The sequence below is a fragment of the Lagopus leucura genome, unplaced genomic scaffold (assembly GCF_019238085.1).
Source record: "Lagopus leucura isolate 7727_CA_CO unplaced genomic scaffold, USGS_WTPT01 Super-Scaffold_100157, whole genome shotgun sequence".
In the NCBI taxonomy this organism is placed as follows: Eukaryota; Metazoa; Chordata; class Aves; order Galliformes; family Phasianidae; genus Lagopus; species Lagopus leucura.
In genome coordinates this window covers 30,944,973-30,961,193 of record NW_024962334.1, presented here as the reverse complement: position 1 = coordinate 30,961,193, position 16,221 = coordinate 30,944,973, and the positions used below count along the sequence as shown (strand labels likewise).

The window sequence follows — 16,221 nt, the reverse complement described above, 5'->3', positions numbered from 1 at the left end:
CATGTGGTTATTCCTCCTCAAACTCTATCCTTGCTCTTTTTAAACCTCATCAGGTTCCTCCTCACCCAACTCTCCATTCTGTCCAGGTCTTGTTGAATAGTAGCACAGCCTTCCAGTGTGCTACCATAAAAAAAAATATTTTAAAGTTGCATGATGTTTCCAAGTGAAAATCTTTCAGAAAAACATATTTACATGTGACCCACACTCAAAACTAAAGTCATAAATATTTTGCAGTTAAGCAAGTTGGAGTTGCTTTAAAAAGGAACAGTCAACATTTTTTTAATAGAAAATAAAAATAATGAAGGGCTCTTCTTGATCCTTGCGAGTATACTTCGTTTGCCCTTGAAGAAAAAATTTATCCAATGTACCTTTCAAAATGATTTATTATGTGTTATTGTTACAGTGTTCAATATTGTTCAATACTGAACTACTGTACTGATTACTACTCTCCCAGTCTGCTTTAGTTCTATCATGTGCTTTTATTTACCACCTGAAGCAAAAAAATATTTTAATTGGTTTAGGGAAGCTTGAACTCTCTTTCATCAGTGACACATTTCAGAAAAATGGAAGGAAGCCAGGTGTTATATGTGCTCTCCCAGTGTGGAAAAACAATAGTTATGTTTGGGGCTTAACTTTGGAAATGGATCTTTGAACTGTAAATTACTTAATCACTTTAAGAGCAGTAACAGAGTATCTTATTTTGTTCTTCTTCCCTTTTATTAATGGTAGGAAAAATTATATACAGATTTACCTAACTGATAGGAAAGATATAAGGAAAGACCAGTAGAATAATTGCGTATGTTTTGTTTCCTTTGGAATTCAAGCTGAACAGTGGTTGAGATAAAACACAAAAAAAAAACACAAATATGTAGTTGTGAATTCCAGAGCAGATACCACAGTCAAGAACATTTACAGAATACACGGGCATAATTTACTTACAATTGACCTATCCCAGAAAATGCTCGCTCTGCACAGTTAACCTATTTCTCTCCCAACAAGATGACAATCAGACTTTGTAGATTCATCCACCTCTTTCCCCATTTTTAGGGGTAACTTATGTCTTACAACTATTTTCTTCTTTGATGGAATTTGTCATTCTCAACCAGTTTAGTTTTATTAACTCCTTCAGTATGAAATGACTTGGCTACCACCTAACTAATTCATAGTTATGTAAATGATTTTGTTAAGCTTAGTAAGGACTTCACTAAAATGAATCGCAATAAGGAAAGTACATTACACAAGGCCTTACAGTCTATCAGTTTTTGCATTAAAAACATACATGATACAATTATCTAGAGAAGCTCATTACTTACTCCTGCTAGAAACCAGATATAGCAGCTATTAACCAATTCAGGGTGATTATGTGTTTTGAGTGACTTATCTCCATCTTTTTCCTTATAGGCATAGTGTAATAGTATGGCTTCAAGATGCTTTTGAACACTTCAGTCACAGCTGAATACATAATGCAAGGGATTGTTTCATTAAAGCTTCTCAGTGACATTCAGGTGCTAAATAAGTCCCTCTACCATTATTGGTCTGGGATTGTTTCTGAGGAAGCATTTCTATCTAAAGCCTCCACAGACATAGACAGCATTTGATAACAGGAATTGGTACCAAGATATTAAGACTGGGATTTACATCTAAAAGCCCAAGAAGCATTTCTGCTGCCTTCAGGGTTCTAGGTGAGTTTTCAGAAGAGCATTTGGCAAACCTCTGCCAAACCTGCAGGTATTTCTTTGAGCTTACACAGGCTTGAAAGCATCTGTTGAAAATCCATCAAACTTTGGACTTTGGTGGGCTTAAAATTCTGATTACCTCGGTCAGCATTACTTTATTTCTTGATCGTGTACTGTTAGATATTAAAGGAGAAGAATTTTTTTTCATGCTTATGAAAAGCTTACTGGCAAAAGAGCAGATAAAGTGTTTGTTGAAAATACTTTAAGGTGTCTCAAAATTATTCCTTGAAAAATACTCCAAAAATAAACGGCAGGAGGTGAAGCTTCCAGATCTGACCCAATTCCCAATGAGTCAGTAACAAATTTGGCATTTATTCTGTTTAGTAATCTAAAATATTAATTTCAATCAGTGAGTGAGATCAAGTATTGAAGACCATGCCTACTAAGAAGCTCAAAGAGAGCAAAAGACCCAGCTACAGCAAGACCTATAGACAAATAGCAAAGAAGCTGTAACATCTGGTTGCATGGGAGAATTTGGCGCTTTATCACTTCATAGTCTTTGCCTTCACAAATCTAGCTCAAAAAAGTGTGTGTGTGTGTGTGTGTAAATTTAAAGGCTCAGTGTTTTCATATAAGGCTTGGCTAATCTCACATGGAAGAGTAATGCATGCAAACTAAGCCAGAATCTGTGATTTACAATGTTTTCTTCAATGTTATTTATTACACTGAATGGTTTTAGATATATAGCACACAAATCTAACATTCATCCTTGATTGTTTTGAATTAGTACATTATTTCTTAAATTCTATTCCTTTTCTTTTGTTATGTTTATTGGGCACAATAAATTCTTATTGTTTTCCTTTGTTTGTTTTACAAGGTAAAAACTGTACTTAATGCCTTATCTTCTGGGCATATAAATGGAACTTGATGGAATACACTGTTATAATTTATACTACTTCACCCAGAACTGTCTATGTATTTAATCCCATAGTGAGGATATAATGTTTCTATAACTACCATTTATTTCTGAATAAAATTACTTGATACAAGAAATATATAACTATGGGGGGGGAGGGGAAGCAACATTTCAAGAATAACAACTGAGAAAGGCTAGAAGCAGATCAGTTATCAGCGTGTGATGATCAACATACCTGAGACCAGATCTTAGGCTTGAGTATGCATGGCAGGCTGGTTTTGTATTGGTGCTTTTCCTCTCTGGAACATTTTGGGGAACAAAAATGATCCCTTAATTGATTCCTTCCTACATACAGACTTTTCTTCACACTAAGTTTTCAAATACTGGACTGTCAGAGGGAGAAATCTCAATTCTCTAGCAAGCAATAGGATGTGAAGGCACTAAGAAACTTCAAACTAAGTAGTCAGCCACTAAGCTGTTAAACAAAGCATTTGACATGTATCTTATACAATCTCTTCACACAGTTGTGTTTACTCAAGATAGCTAAATTTCAGGAAAATAATTCCACTCTCCATTAGGGTGAGCCTTCAGAAAACGCTAATGAACTTCTTTTAGCAGTAAGAATGCACAGAACTAGAACAATAATAATGATGCACAGCGAAGCCTCCCAGTTAGATGGAGGGGAACGGAGCATACGGGCCACCACCAGTGTGTGCAAAAAATGTTGTGATGTGATTACCTGAAAAAAAAAAAAAAAAAAAAAACATGTCCAATTCCTGAAAAGTTTTTATGAGGCAAAAGATCAAATGAAGTATCAAGAAGATATAGAGAAAGTGGAATAAATATAATACTATTCATACGCTTCCAAGACTCTAGTAGAATACTATACAAATGAAAACTCATCACTCATTTATTTTTTCATTTCAGTTACTTCATCTTTATATTCTCAGCTGCAAAATGAAACTCAATTGGCGTGTACCTTATGCTTTAAAAATATGAATGAAGAGTAGAGAAAGTAGATCTTTCTGGCTAGAGTTAGCCCAGACATTCACCAACTACCACTTAATACACCTCTTATATACAACAGTGTCGCTTGGAAAGAATAGCTACATATTATTTACTCCAACCTCTACTCATTGTAGGTCCAAATAAATCATAGTGGGGGCTGTGGTCAGTTGAGTTTTGAGGGATAGAGATTCCACAACCTATCCAGGCAACCTTTTCTGTCACTGACCACCGTCATGGGAATTGGGATGGAGTTCCCATGTTCCGGCTTCTGGTCCCAGCCTCTTGTCCTTCCACTATGCTTTCCTAAGAAGAGTTCGGCTCTGTCTGCTCTACGTCCTGCATCAGACAGTCATCAACAGCAATAATCTTCCCTTTATCACATTCATCTTCTCTCATTAGGATGAAAGAAACACGTTTTCTCCACTTTTCCTTGTATATCACATGCTCCAGCCTGCTCATCATCTCCATGGTCCTTCACTGGTGTTGCTCCACTTTGTGAATGTCTCTCCCATACTGGGGAGCCCAAATCTGGTCACAGGACTCCAGTGGTGATCTCACAATTGCCAAATAGAAGGAAGCATAATTTCCCTTTATGTGCTGGCTATCCTGCTCTTCATGCAACTGGCTTATTTTTTGCCACGAGGATACACTGAAGATTTTCATGAGGTTCCTGGCAGCCTATTTCTGAAGTCTGACAAAGCCCCTCAAACAGCAGCCCTGCCTTCCGTTACAATGATCATCCTTCCAAATTCATATTTTTTCCAAACTTGCTAAGGATGCTGTCGTCCAAGTTGTTGCTGAAGACAAACATGATTATCATCACTATCAGTCCCTAAGCTGTGCTGCTCAGAACCAGCTGCCAGGTGAGCACTATACCAGTGACCACCACCTTCAGAGCTCCATGGCTGAGCCCATTTACCCCCTACCTTACTGTCTGTTTATCCAGCCTTTAGCTCATCAATCTGGCTGTAGTAACAGTAGACAGACTGTTAGAGGCCTTGCTAAATTCAAGGTATCCACTCCTCTCACCTTACCCACTCAGCAGTCACCTCGGCACAGGGTGTAAGCAGATGTTCCTGCCAGCCCACAGTGCACAGAGGGCCTGTGGGCACCCTAAGGAAAGCTTACCACAGATGAGGAGGAGCTGGAGTACACAGAAACCAGTTGCTTGGCAACTGTTGCAAATCAGAAAAAATAAAATCCAGAATCCCGGGAAGCCGCAACCAGTTCTCTTATGACCTTGTATTTTATTCTGGAATTTTGTAAGGAAACTTCTTTGTTCCCAACGGTTCTGTTCATTGCAAACACAATGCTTCTGAAACTCAAAAGAAACAGCCAGGATTTTAATTTGGTTTGTCAGTGTAGCAACTTACACGAACACAGTAACACTGAGAGGTACAAGATTTAGAATATACATTCTCATCATTAAGTGCTTGAAATGAACTTCAATGAAAAATACAAAGCTTGTTGACGTTTTTTGCCACATTACTCTACACAACAATTTTTCTTTTCAGCATTGTGAAATAGGAGTCCAAACAAAAATGTGCTTCTTTCGTCACGTGTTTCTTTATAGTACAAACTTGCTTTCACAGCTCCTGACAAGCTCTTGGGTTTTGCCTTCAGCTGCACTGCTCCAGAATGAAGCTTTCAAAGGCAGAGTAGAAGAAAGCTGCCCAAGGATTGTTCTGTACATAGCTGGTGCCACTGAAAGAACATAAATACTATTATAAAGTTGGTGAGGTTATAATAGAAAGTAAAGGATTTTGAAACTTGCACACACATTCTTCATGTAACACTAAGTTTTGTAAAACGCAGTGCAAGAATGTACCATATATCAGACTACAGAACAGACTCTGACACTACCTGTTTTGTACAAATTAATAGCAAGCACCTCAACCATTTCTAGTGACTCAAGATATTTGAATATCAAATTGTCCATTCTGTACTTTATAGACAACCATGTTAGGAACAGAGTTGCCACAATATTCTTAATTATCGTGCTGATTATTTATTTCTTAACGATGGTGCTAGTAACAGTCCTACTATTGGACTGAAAGAGCAGGATTTCCCTTAGCCTTATTTTTAAAGAGTTCACACTTTTTAAAAAGAAAACTGGGCTTAAATTTTCCATACTTTTGGACAGCTTTGCAGTAATGACATTTTAAACCTCAGGCAAGTTTTTGCCTTGCTGTAAAGTAGAATGACCAGAGTATTTCATAGTTTAGGATAGTTTTGATCCCTTACAAATGTTCTGGACCTACAATCATTAACAATCAAATAGGAGAAACCATTTAACTGAAACAACAGATTTTTAAATATATTTTTCAAAGTGCTTTATCTAATATTCTTTAATAAAAATACTATTCAATCTAAAAAATGCAGTTTAAACTTTACAGAACATCATCCAAAGAGAGATATATGTATCTATATTACATATATATATTTCAAATGTATTACAGTGCACACATAAATATAACCATTAATATAGAGTAACAAACAAACAGAAGTTTGGAACTGGAGATTAAGAATGGAATCTACAGTTGAGAAATGTGGCTTAACATTTAATTCCTTTGAATTTTGCTAGAAGACTGCCGACACACCTAATTATGTGAAAAGGACTACATGATTTTAAGCATAAATCTTCACACAAACACACCAAAACTCTTGTAATTGTGTGTCTCATTTGCACAGGCAATTACTCTCCTTTCACACAGTCACCACTACTGTGATTGCTCTGACTACATGTCCAAATTGGAGGAAAAAAAATGCAAGCACAGTTGCACAGTTTCTGCCTCAGTGACTGCAAGTCATTAGTTTCTTCTCGTCTGAAAGGTGGATTTAGCAATACAGAACACACTGGATACAAATGAACAAATGTGACTGCAGGGATCTAAATCTCCTGAGTATTAAACTCTCTTACATTGCACTGAAAACAAAGTATGCCAAGTATTGAATATTAAGGATGGACAACAGATGTAAACACAAGAGTAAAGAACTACATAATAGCCATCCTAAGCTATAATAGCTAACATATGATGGGAGGATAACAGCAGTCACATGTTCTGGGAATATAATAATGATGATGGTAGTTGATAATCACTGCCAAGATGCTAAGGAGTAATGCTGGATGAAGACATTAAACTATGGAAAGACTAGCAGAAGAGTAAGTACATATGATTTGCAGGGCAAGTGCACGAGGCAGTAAGAATGGCATAAGAAACACCTAATGAGAAAAGACTGAACAGGTCACTAACGCCTGATGGGCAGGTAGACACTGAAATGCAGACTGGTTCCATAGCACATCAAATGTGAGACCACAATAAGAACTTTTCCAAATCTTTTCCAATATCTAAAGATATTTCAAAGGGGCAAAAGGGAAGTAAAATATACATATATATTATTAAGATGCTCAGATGTTTCTGGAAGTGATTGTTATACAAAACGCAAAGAAAAGTGATTTCCTACAAAAAAAAGGAAACTTACCTCTTTCTGTGTGGCTAAATTTCAAAGAAAACCTCTTCTGGTACTTGCAGTTATGGTCCCTAACATATGAATCATTCAAAGTATATTATCTCAAGAATAGATTACATTAATTAACAGAGAAATGTATTTTTGAGGATAAACTCCTGTTCACTATTCAGTTTCTAACTAATAAACAATGTGTCTTTGAGGATACATTCTTAATTCATCTAGACAGTTTCAGATCATAACCATCTCACAAAGCTATGATGCTGAGGTAAAGATGCCTATCAATTGTGCCTTAGAATGACAGGAGAGTCTTAATTCTTCTGGTATTAAACAAAGAAAAGCAGAAGCAAACAAAAATGTCAGCATAATTTTGTATGGGCAGAAATGTAAGGGGAAAAAAAAAAGTGTTTTCTGTGTTCAGGAATAAAAGTTGTCAATAAAAATGGCAACAGTATGTAAAACAGTGACAAGTCATAGTTGTTGTGGGAAACCATAAATTTGAAATCCTTCGCTTTATGTGTTCCAAAGCAGATGTTCAGCTGCTATAAATCAGCAAAGCTCCCTGACCCTTAATTTCTTAACCACAGGACTATGCCACAGGCTTTTTACACTGAATTTATTTAAACTATATAGCTTTATTCTAGCTATTCAAAGAACTACAATACCCTCTAGTGGGCAAAGAATTTTGTTCATAGAAACTAGAGTTAATTGGAACAACTTGAAGCGATCAGTGGTTGCACTCTTTAAAATGTCAATGCTGAGTGCATGATTCACACATATAGAGCCTGAATAATAAGCTAAACAAAGGACATAATGATGAATACAATCCTGTGATTTATTTTGGTGTGATAAAATTGTGTAAAGAGGAAGTAGGAACTGGTCTCGATAAGTAAGAATACATAGTCTCGTGAAAGAAAAGATCCATCTTAAATTAATTTTTAAGTTACAGTAAGTTTTACTCATGAACTCCCTTTCCCTATAGTTCCTCATGAGTTGGATGCTTTTCTCAGCACTGGCCAGCATCTCTACATTCACTGATGTTCACACATGATGTTTCCCAATAGGGACGCTTGTCTTTGCATTTTTCTTTACATTTTCTTAAAATATGTTGTAAAAAATACACTGAAGTAAACCAAAAAGGACTGCATAGATGGAGCATGTGTGCTCATGTTCTTTATTACCTCCTTTTGTGGAGAAATGTTCTAAGATGCTGCGTAATGAAATTAATAGAACCAAGCTAAAGGAAGTGAGTTTATTAGAGCATAGAAGGGTGAGAATGGTAGTTGCTGTGTTTCAGAAATAAAACAAAACAAAAAGCCACAGGAAAACACCAAACAAGCATACAGAAGTCACTAGCAGCATCTGACAAAAAATAAGTGAATACATAAAAGACCAAATATGTATCTGGCACCACAAAACCAACCACCGGTGGCAGCCCAACAGTTAAAAGGAGAAACTAAAAAAAGAGGGAAGCCACTAATAGAAACTATTGGGAAAAAAAATAAAAGTAGCTTACAGCTGTGCACTCAGGATACATGCAAGTAATGCTGTAGAGCAGTTAGTCTAAATCTTGATTTGCTTACTTCTACATGTATTTAAAGTGGTAATACAGAGAAGCTTGCTGTTATCTTCCACCATCTCCTAACTGTACAGTATGGCTGTATGGTTCATCCCAGACTCTCCTGAAACAATATTTAAATATATCAGTTTCAGAAGTTTAGAAAATAGGATTTCCGTGCATTAGTGTGCTATTCTGAACACTCTCCATTCACAGTTTAGTCCCCAGTTCACATACATTCTGTGTCTGAAATACAGAAGATAGTTTACCCCTTATTGAAGAAAGCCAACAAACTGAAAAAAGCGCAAGCCCTGTTACATTCTAATTCCAAAATATCAGACTTCTGGTTCAATGCTTTTCTCCAAATCCCCTTTTTCAGTTTCCTCGTCTTGGAATACTCAAAACTTTAAAGATGATCAGTGAGAGATTAAGTCATAATTTATGACAACCGTGGCCCCATTTGCGTGTAGCCAGTGCTGCTTGCAACAGCTGACTGTGTGGTTTGCCTTTTACCCTTTGTATTACTGAAGCTAATGTCTTCAGTGATATTTCCAAAATAATTTCCTAATGCTTTTTCTAACCACTGCGTGGCAGATTGTTGCCTCGTTCCCAGATTCATTAATTTGTCTACATCAAACCCCATGTGTTGTACTGACAACCAAATCATCAAAATGGGTCAAATTGCTTTCCATCTTGTTTCTCATTACTTTGTTTTCATCTGTATAGTGAGTAACTCTGAACAGAAGTTTTCTCATGTAAGTATTCAAACTACATGGAGCAAATTAATAGAATCAGATGTGCTCAGCAGTGAACAGCTAGTGAGACATTTTAAAAGTGATATCATTCTTATATAACATGAAGCACGGGTTATATGAGGTTATTGTGACTCTACAGGAGTATTAGCTGCTAGCTCGCCTACTGGTCTATAACAGACATATGATTGGTAAGCAGGCTTCCACCCTATGACGAGAAAGTAAACCTGTTGCACTTAGGGTTTTTTGGTGCTGCTGGGTAGTAGCATCACCTAGCTCCTGTCCCTACAGCAGTGACTATCATCCAGCTGTATGCTCAGCAGCCTGAAATCTTGAGTTTTTTCTTCTCGTAAAGACTGCCCATCAGTGAACAGTATATAATTGGTCGATGCTCGTAACATTGCTCCATTTTGAAATGCTCCTATTAACTTCCTGCTCATAGGATGCTTATATTTTCAAGCCTACTACACCTACTACACTCAAAGTATTGAATCCACAAGTAAATTTTTATTTTACTTTATTGCACATCATTGAAGCAAAACTTTTAAATCTAAAGAACACTCTTATTATAATATGTATGGAATCTGATTTTGTTTTGATACTTCAAAATCCAATTAAATTCCACTTGCTTGGAGCTACTCTTTCTTTATGCAAAAAAATCTAAACGTGGACATTTTAAGCATTATTTGCCTAAAATCCAAAATCAATACTGTTAATCAATACCGAAAGAAAGAGATAGCTTTTCAGTAACTCAGGAAATACTCATTTGTGCATGCACTGAAAAACGCTTAACAATCAAAAGTACAATCACACCATCTTCTGATCATTCTGTGGTATTACATGTGAGAAAGTTCAAACACTCCAGCACTGGCTGTTCTCACTGTTAATTCAGCATGATTACATATGTAACAGTCTCAATAAACATTCAATCTTTGCAAAGGTAATAATTGTATGTTGAATAAAAAGAGATGGGCACAATATTCCACATCAATTTCCAGATGGAGAATTTTGAGCGGAACATAAATTACAGTTTCATCTAGAAAGACTTCATATTGAAATGTTTTGTTTTCCGTTCCAACAGAAGACAACACCCTTAATCCATCTAAAAAAGCAAGCTCTCTCAATATGTTGGTAGTACAGCTGAGTTCCCTTACTTAACCCAGCCACATAAAAGATGAGAGCTCTTCACACTGAGTTCTGTTTGCCTCATACTAAACCTAAAAAGGCTCTGTTATGTAGTGCAACTTTTCTCACCACTGCTGCTCCACTGCTCACAATTTCAAATAAAGCATCTAGGACAAGTAATAAGGAGCAGCAAAAACTAAAAGGGAGCACATGCAGCATCAGGGCCAAAGACCAGAGTTACAGAATTGTTGGAGTTGTAAGGGATCTCTGGAGATCACCTAAGCCAATGCTCTGCTAAAGCAGGTTCCTTATAAGTTACACACCAAAGCATCCACGTGGGTTTTTAATATCTCCAGAGAAGGAAATTCTACAGCTTTTCTGGGCAGCGGTGTGGGGCCCTTGGGAAAATGATGCAACGGTTTCTCTTCCTCATGTTTGTACGGAACTCCCCATGTTTCAGTTCTGTGCCTATCACCCCTTGTTCTGTCACTGGGCACTGCTGAAAAGAGCCTGGCTCCACCCCCTCGCTTCCCGCCCTGAAGGTATTTATATGCCTTGAAAGCCCAGGAGTTAGGAGAGGGTTGAGGACACTTGTCCCAGGTAGCTGTGACAGGGTGGGAGGGAATGGCCTTGTCGTGCAAGGGGAGGTTCAGGTTGGAAGTTCTCAGGAAGCGCGGTGAGGCGCTGGCACGGGCTGCCTGGGGAGGTGCTGGAATCACGGACCCTGTGGCCGTTTGAGAAACGAGTAGATGCGCCACGGACATGGTGGTGATGGGGCGAGGATTGGACTAGGTGACCCTAGAAGCCTTTTCCAAGCGTAACGATTGTATGATAGCATTCTGTCATTCTGTACAGGTACTGCTGTCGCACTGGGGCTGCTCACGACGCGCAGTACTGGCAGTGGGACACCATTTGGCTTCACCTTTAAAAAAACCCAAAAAAAACCCGCACACTGTGCCGTGCCTTCACAGACTGCCGTCCCGCTGCCGACCTCGTCAGGGACCCTCCACTCCTCGCCCGCCTACCCTCAGCCAAGCCCTCCTCAGGCTCCGCGAGCACGGCGCGCCACACGGGAAGCGGAAGCGCCAGCCGGGGAGTAAGAAAAGAGTCTGCGGCGCCTGCGCAGCTCCGCTAGGAGCCCGGCTCGGCCCGGCCCCTCCCCTGCGCAGGGGCAGCGGCTGCCGTAGCCGCCTCCTTCGCCGGCCCCGCCTCGCCCTCCCGGCCCCGGGGGCCGCCGCCGCCGCCCCGTCATGTCCGAGGTGGGCCAGGAGCTCGTGCACCTGGTGTGGGGCAAGAAAGCCGGGCCCCGCGGGCTGGCCGACACCATATTCTGCCGTTGGGCGCAAGGTAGCTGCGTGCGCGGTGTCCCGCGTTCCCCTCCGCTCGGCCCGGGCCCCGCGGGGCCTCCACTGGGCTCGGCTCCCACCTGTGGGGCGGGGCGGCGCCGCCCTCTGCCTCTGCATGCGTCCCCGCGTGCGTGCCGGGGGCCCCGTGGCCCTGTGGCACTGTTTGGGGGCGCGGGGCAGTGTGAGGGCACATTCCCGTCACGCAGGGCGTGGAGCCCTCGGGAAAATGATGCAGCAGTTTTGGTTCTAAGTAATTGGGGTGGATTTGTTTGTTTGTTTTTGCAGCTTGGGCGTCTTTTGCCTCGAATTTGAATAGGAAAGGAAACGTGTTTCTTGCATGTCTCTCAAGGGTATCTTATTTCATTATCTTGCATAGTTTGTGGAAGCAGGAGTGCTGCGGTGCCTTTCATACTTCAAAAACAGGGCGGTCACAAACGGCCTTTTCTAAAGCAGGACAGGCGTGAGTCAGAAGATGTGGATGTTTGTAAACGGGTTCTTTGGTAGCTGAAGCATGTGCATGGTACTAAGATGGTGAAGGGTCTGGAGGGGAAGACATGAGGAGTGGCTGAGGTCCCTGGGTTTGCTCAGCCCAGAGCAGAGGAGCTGAGGGGAGGCCTGATGGCGGCTGCAGCTCCTCACTGGGAGTGGAGAAGCGGCGCTAGGCTCTGCTCTGTGTGACAGCGACAGGACCCGAGGGAACGGCATGGAGCTGTCAGGGGAGGTCACCTTAGGTATCACGGAAAGGTTCTTCAGTGGAGAGTAGTCAGGCACTGGAACAGGCTGCCCAGCGAGTGGTGCTGACACCAGGCTGGCTAGAGTTGAAGAAGCATCTGAGCAATGCACTCGGGGTGTGGGTTGGTTCTTGGGTGGTCCCGTGTGGGGCCAAAGAGTTTGACTCGGTGATCCTTATGGGTCCCTTCCAACTCATGATATTCTATGATCTTTGCAAGGTGGCCAGAAACAAGGCAGCAATAGTGGGCCATAGGGTATTTGTAATGTGGTTTTCTTATTTTTTTTTTTTTCCATAGTAAATTACACATGAATCCTGTGCATAACTTCTTCTTGATGGGAATTTTCTGGTATTGTATGAAACCTACAGTTATAAGGGATAATAAGGCAACTTACTGATAGAAATGACACATAAGATGTCAGTCTGTGTCCCTGTCTTGTCTTAAATGTATTCTCTGTAATGTATTATGGGAGCACGTTGACTGATGCATGACCAGTTAGCAGAACTTAACTGACTGAAGTGGATATGCAGTTTGAAGTTAATGATGGTTCAAGAATTGGAAATAATTCCCACTCCATGATGCATTGGCAACTTTAAATACCTTCTTTTGATTCCAGAACTTGCAAACACAAAATTGTGAAGCTGTTGATTGTTTTTTATTTGTGTGGTGGGTTTTTTCCTGTGTTGTTGTTTGTTTGTTTTTCCCCTCTAAGAAAAATCTTTCTGCATCATTGCAGAACTTGCAGTTTGAACCCAGGGAATTTCATTTATCAGAGTGCTCAGGGTGTACTCCAAGCAAGGGCTTACTTGGTCTGCACTTCACTGTTTCCTGGTATATAGTGACTGGGGAAGGTGGTAGGAGGGCTGAACCATAAAGAAGCATGCATGTGTTGGGAATACTTTCTTTCATTGATCCAGGATATAGATTCCATTCATAAAGTTGCTCTGCAGATCAGCCCTGAGGTGTGCTGCGTCTGTGCTATGCAGCAGTTAGTGTCTGGCAGGTTTGAGTGCAATGTCATTTTGCAGTTACCTAAGCTGTTTTCTCACTGGTCTTTGGAAAGACATGGATCAGCCTTTTCAAAAGAGTTGCTTAACCTCAAAAGCATAGTATGAATTGATATTGCTATTGACATACATATGTGTAACATACAGCGTAGAGAGATCTGTTTCCTTCCAGTTCTCATGTCTCCCGTTTTCTTTCCAGGTTTCCTTTTTTGGATCTCTTTTGTTTAGCCTAGTATGTTTAAATAGCACAAGATTGGCTTTTTTTGCATCCTTAGTTGAGGAGCTACATTCTGCAGTATAGCTTATAAGTGTCTGGAACTTTACTATTGTTAGACCATGAGCAAATTAGGGATTCCAGAGGAATGTATTTTTACTAGACAAGCAGATACATTTTTTAGGAGGAATGATGCGCCTGCCTCTCTTTAAGTCTGAAGTGGAGCTAGCAATTTGAAGACTGTTCATTTGAATTTAAGTTAATTTTAATTCATTTGGGTGATCAGAGAAGAGTAGTGACTGTTAGTTATGTACTTTTTAGTATTTTAATAACTAAGCTTTATGAAATATCAGCATTTTTCTTTTTTCTGTCTCATTGAGTTCCGTGCTACTCAGTGCAAACAGTTAATCAGAAAGAAAAGAAATATGTTTTTCTTATTATTTGCAGTTAAGGTGCAAGACAAATGTTGGCATACGAACAGGTGGAAGAAGTGATTGTAGTTTTTGTCCCACCCATACTTGTTACTACTGTCTGCTCTAAGTACTCTTTCTTTACATTCTTTGGTGAAACTATTTTTGAAGTTGCTGTTTTACCAATGCTATCAAACTTAAGAAAGTATGCCTTGGCCTGTGGCTTTTGAGTTATGGTCTTTGGAATGCTTCTGAGAGCTCTGAGCCAAAGCTCCTGTGTAATTGAGATGGGTCTGTGCTGACAGAAGGTGCACAACTGACTGAACAATGGGTTCCTGCTTCACAGGAATCATCACTCATTTGATTCAGGACCAAATGAATCCTTTTTCTTTTCTTGAAATTTGACAGACTAGGCCTTCCCTCAACCTCCTATCTATCCACTATCACATATGCAGCACATATCCAGTGTTATAGACTTCATTGCTAGTTTCTGTGCTACATTTAGTGAATTTCATTTTGTACCAAAATGCTGAAATCTGCCATACCATGGAGATCGCTGCTTTGAAAAGGAGGCTTTGGCGGGGGAAATATTTGTTCATTAGTTTATTTAGAGGAATTGATATTATCTGTAAATAACACCCCCTCAGCACTGTTAAACTGGAAGAGGAATAGAAGGTATCATTCGCTGCCCAAAATGGGGTGTGAACATGTAAATTAAGATAATGAGAAGGTTATATTCTCTGGCTAACAGGCATGGTGGCTGATGTAGTTGGGATGAAGTAAAGCAATAAGAATGTGAAATGCCCATAACACAGTTATCTAAATAGTGAAACCTAAATCTCTTTGCTGCCTGGATCCAAAGAGGAAAATTGGATAATATGCTGTCCTTACCTTAAGAAAGGCTGTAGTAGTGTCAAGATACCTCTCCTGATAAGGGTGACAGGCTTAATGAAAGCTCTGGGCAGTGTACACATCTGTTGAAGTTCTGAAGTTTCACGGAGCTATATTTTTGACAGATCTGAACAGGAGGAGACAGGTTGGAACCATACTTTGTTTTCTAGCAGGTAGTTGCCCAGTTCAGTCAGCAGCCTGCCATTTAATTGGTGTAATTTCCTCAAATCCTTCCAGGACATCCTGACCTCTTAAGTAGAGTTGTTTGGGTTTTTTATGGTAGCAGGTAACTAAGCTGTACATTTGTTAAGCAAAGCGTGGGCAAAAGAATTGAGAACTAGACATAAGAAGTATGAGCATTGGTAAATGTCAGATCTGGGGAAAATGAGAAAAGTAAAACGTTGGTCAAGAGTAAACAAAGTACATGAAGACAGATTACAAGTAGTATAGACACTGTATCTGAAAATATTGGTGACAGCGATTAAAACAGGAGTCTGAATGTACTCCACACAGACAGGAGGATAAGGCAGAAGAACAGTGGTGGTGGAAAAACGAATGAGGTCAGTGGAGCAGTTGATAAGGTTGTAAATGGCATGCAAGGCAAATGATACTGGTGTGATTGATGTAATATGATAACAGTACTTATGGATTAAAGCAGGTAGATGGTAGGGGAACAAAAGGGTTAAATCAGCTGCATTATTTTACCTTGGTGTTTTTTTCTTGAATGAAAGGAGCTGTATGATGGAAGTAATTTGTTGAGGTTGAGAATTAGTAGAAAATAGGACAGATGGGAGATGCTGGTCTTATCTGGTAGCTTAGAAGATGGCCAGACCATTCTTGTGGATCATTGCAAGAGTGTGGGGGCAAGGAGTAGAGATTGCTTAAGATGTGGTTATTTTGAAGAGAAAAAAAAAAAGTAAGGAGATGTGATTGCAGGCTGTGGTAGTTTTGAAGCCAGAAAGACTTCAGTGCTGGTGTCTGAAATGCTACCTGAGCTGACTTCAGATTTCATAGACATTTTAAGAAGGAAAACAACACCTTTGGTTTGATTGGTTTCAGTGGGTTGGTTTTGTTTTATTCTTGCTCCATCATGACATCTATTGAGCAATAAGCAGTGAT

General features: G+C 39.8%; 1 protein-coding gene across 2 annotated transcripts in view; it reads left to right on the top strand.

The window, feature by feature from the left end:
- Window positions 1–11,717: 11,717 nt before the first annotated feature.
- Window positions 11,718–16,221, top strand: part of MINDY3 (MINDY lysine 48 deubiquitinase 3) — a 48,069-nt gene continuing 43,565 nt past the window's right edge. For both annotated transcript variants that reach the window (XM_042888658.1, XM_042888657.1), the window contains exon 1: window positions 11,718–11,850. In XM_042888658.1, coding sequence (XP_042744592.1) covers window positions 11,754–11,850 — 97 coding nt within the window. In that variant the 5' untranslated portion in view covers window positions 11,718–11,753. The remainder of the gene's footprint in view (window positions 11,851–16,221) is intronic.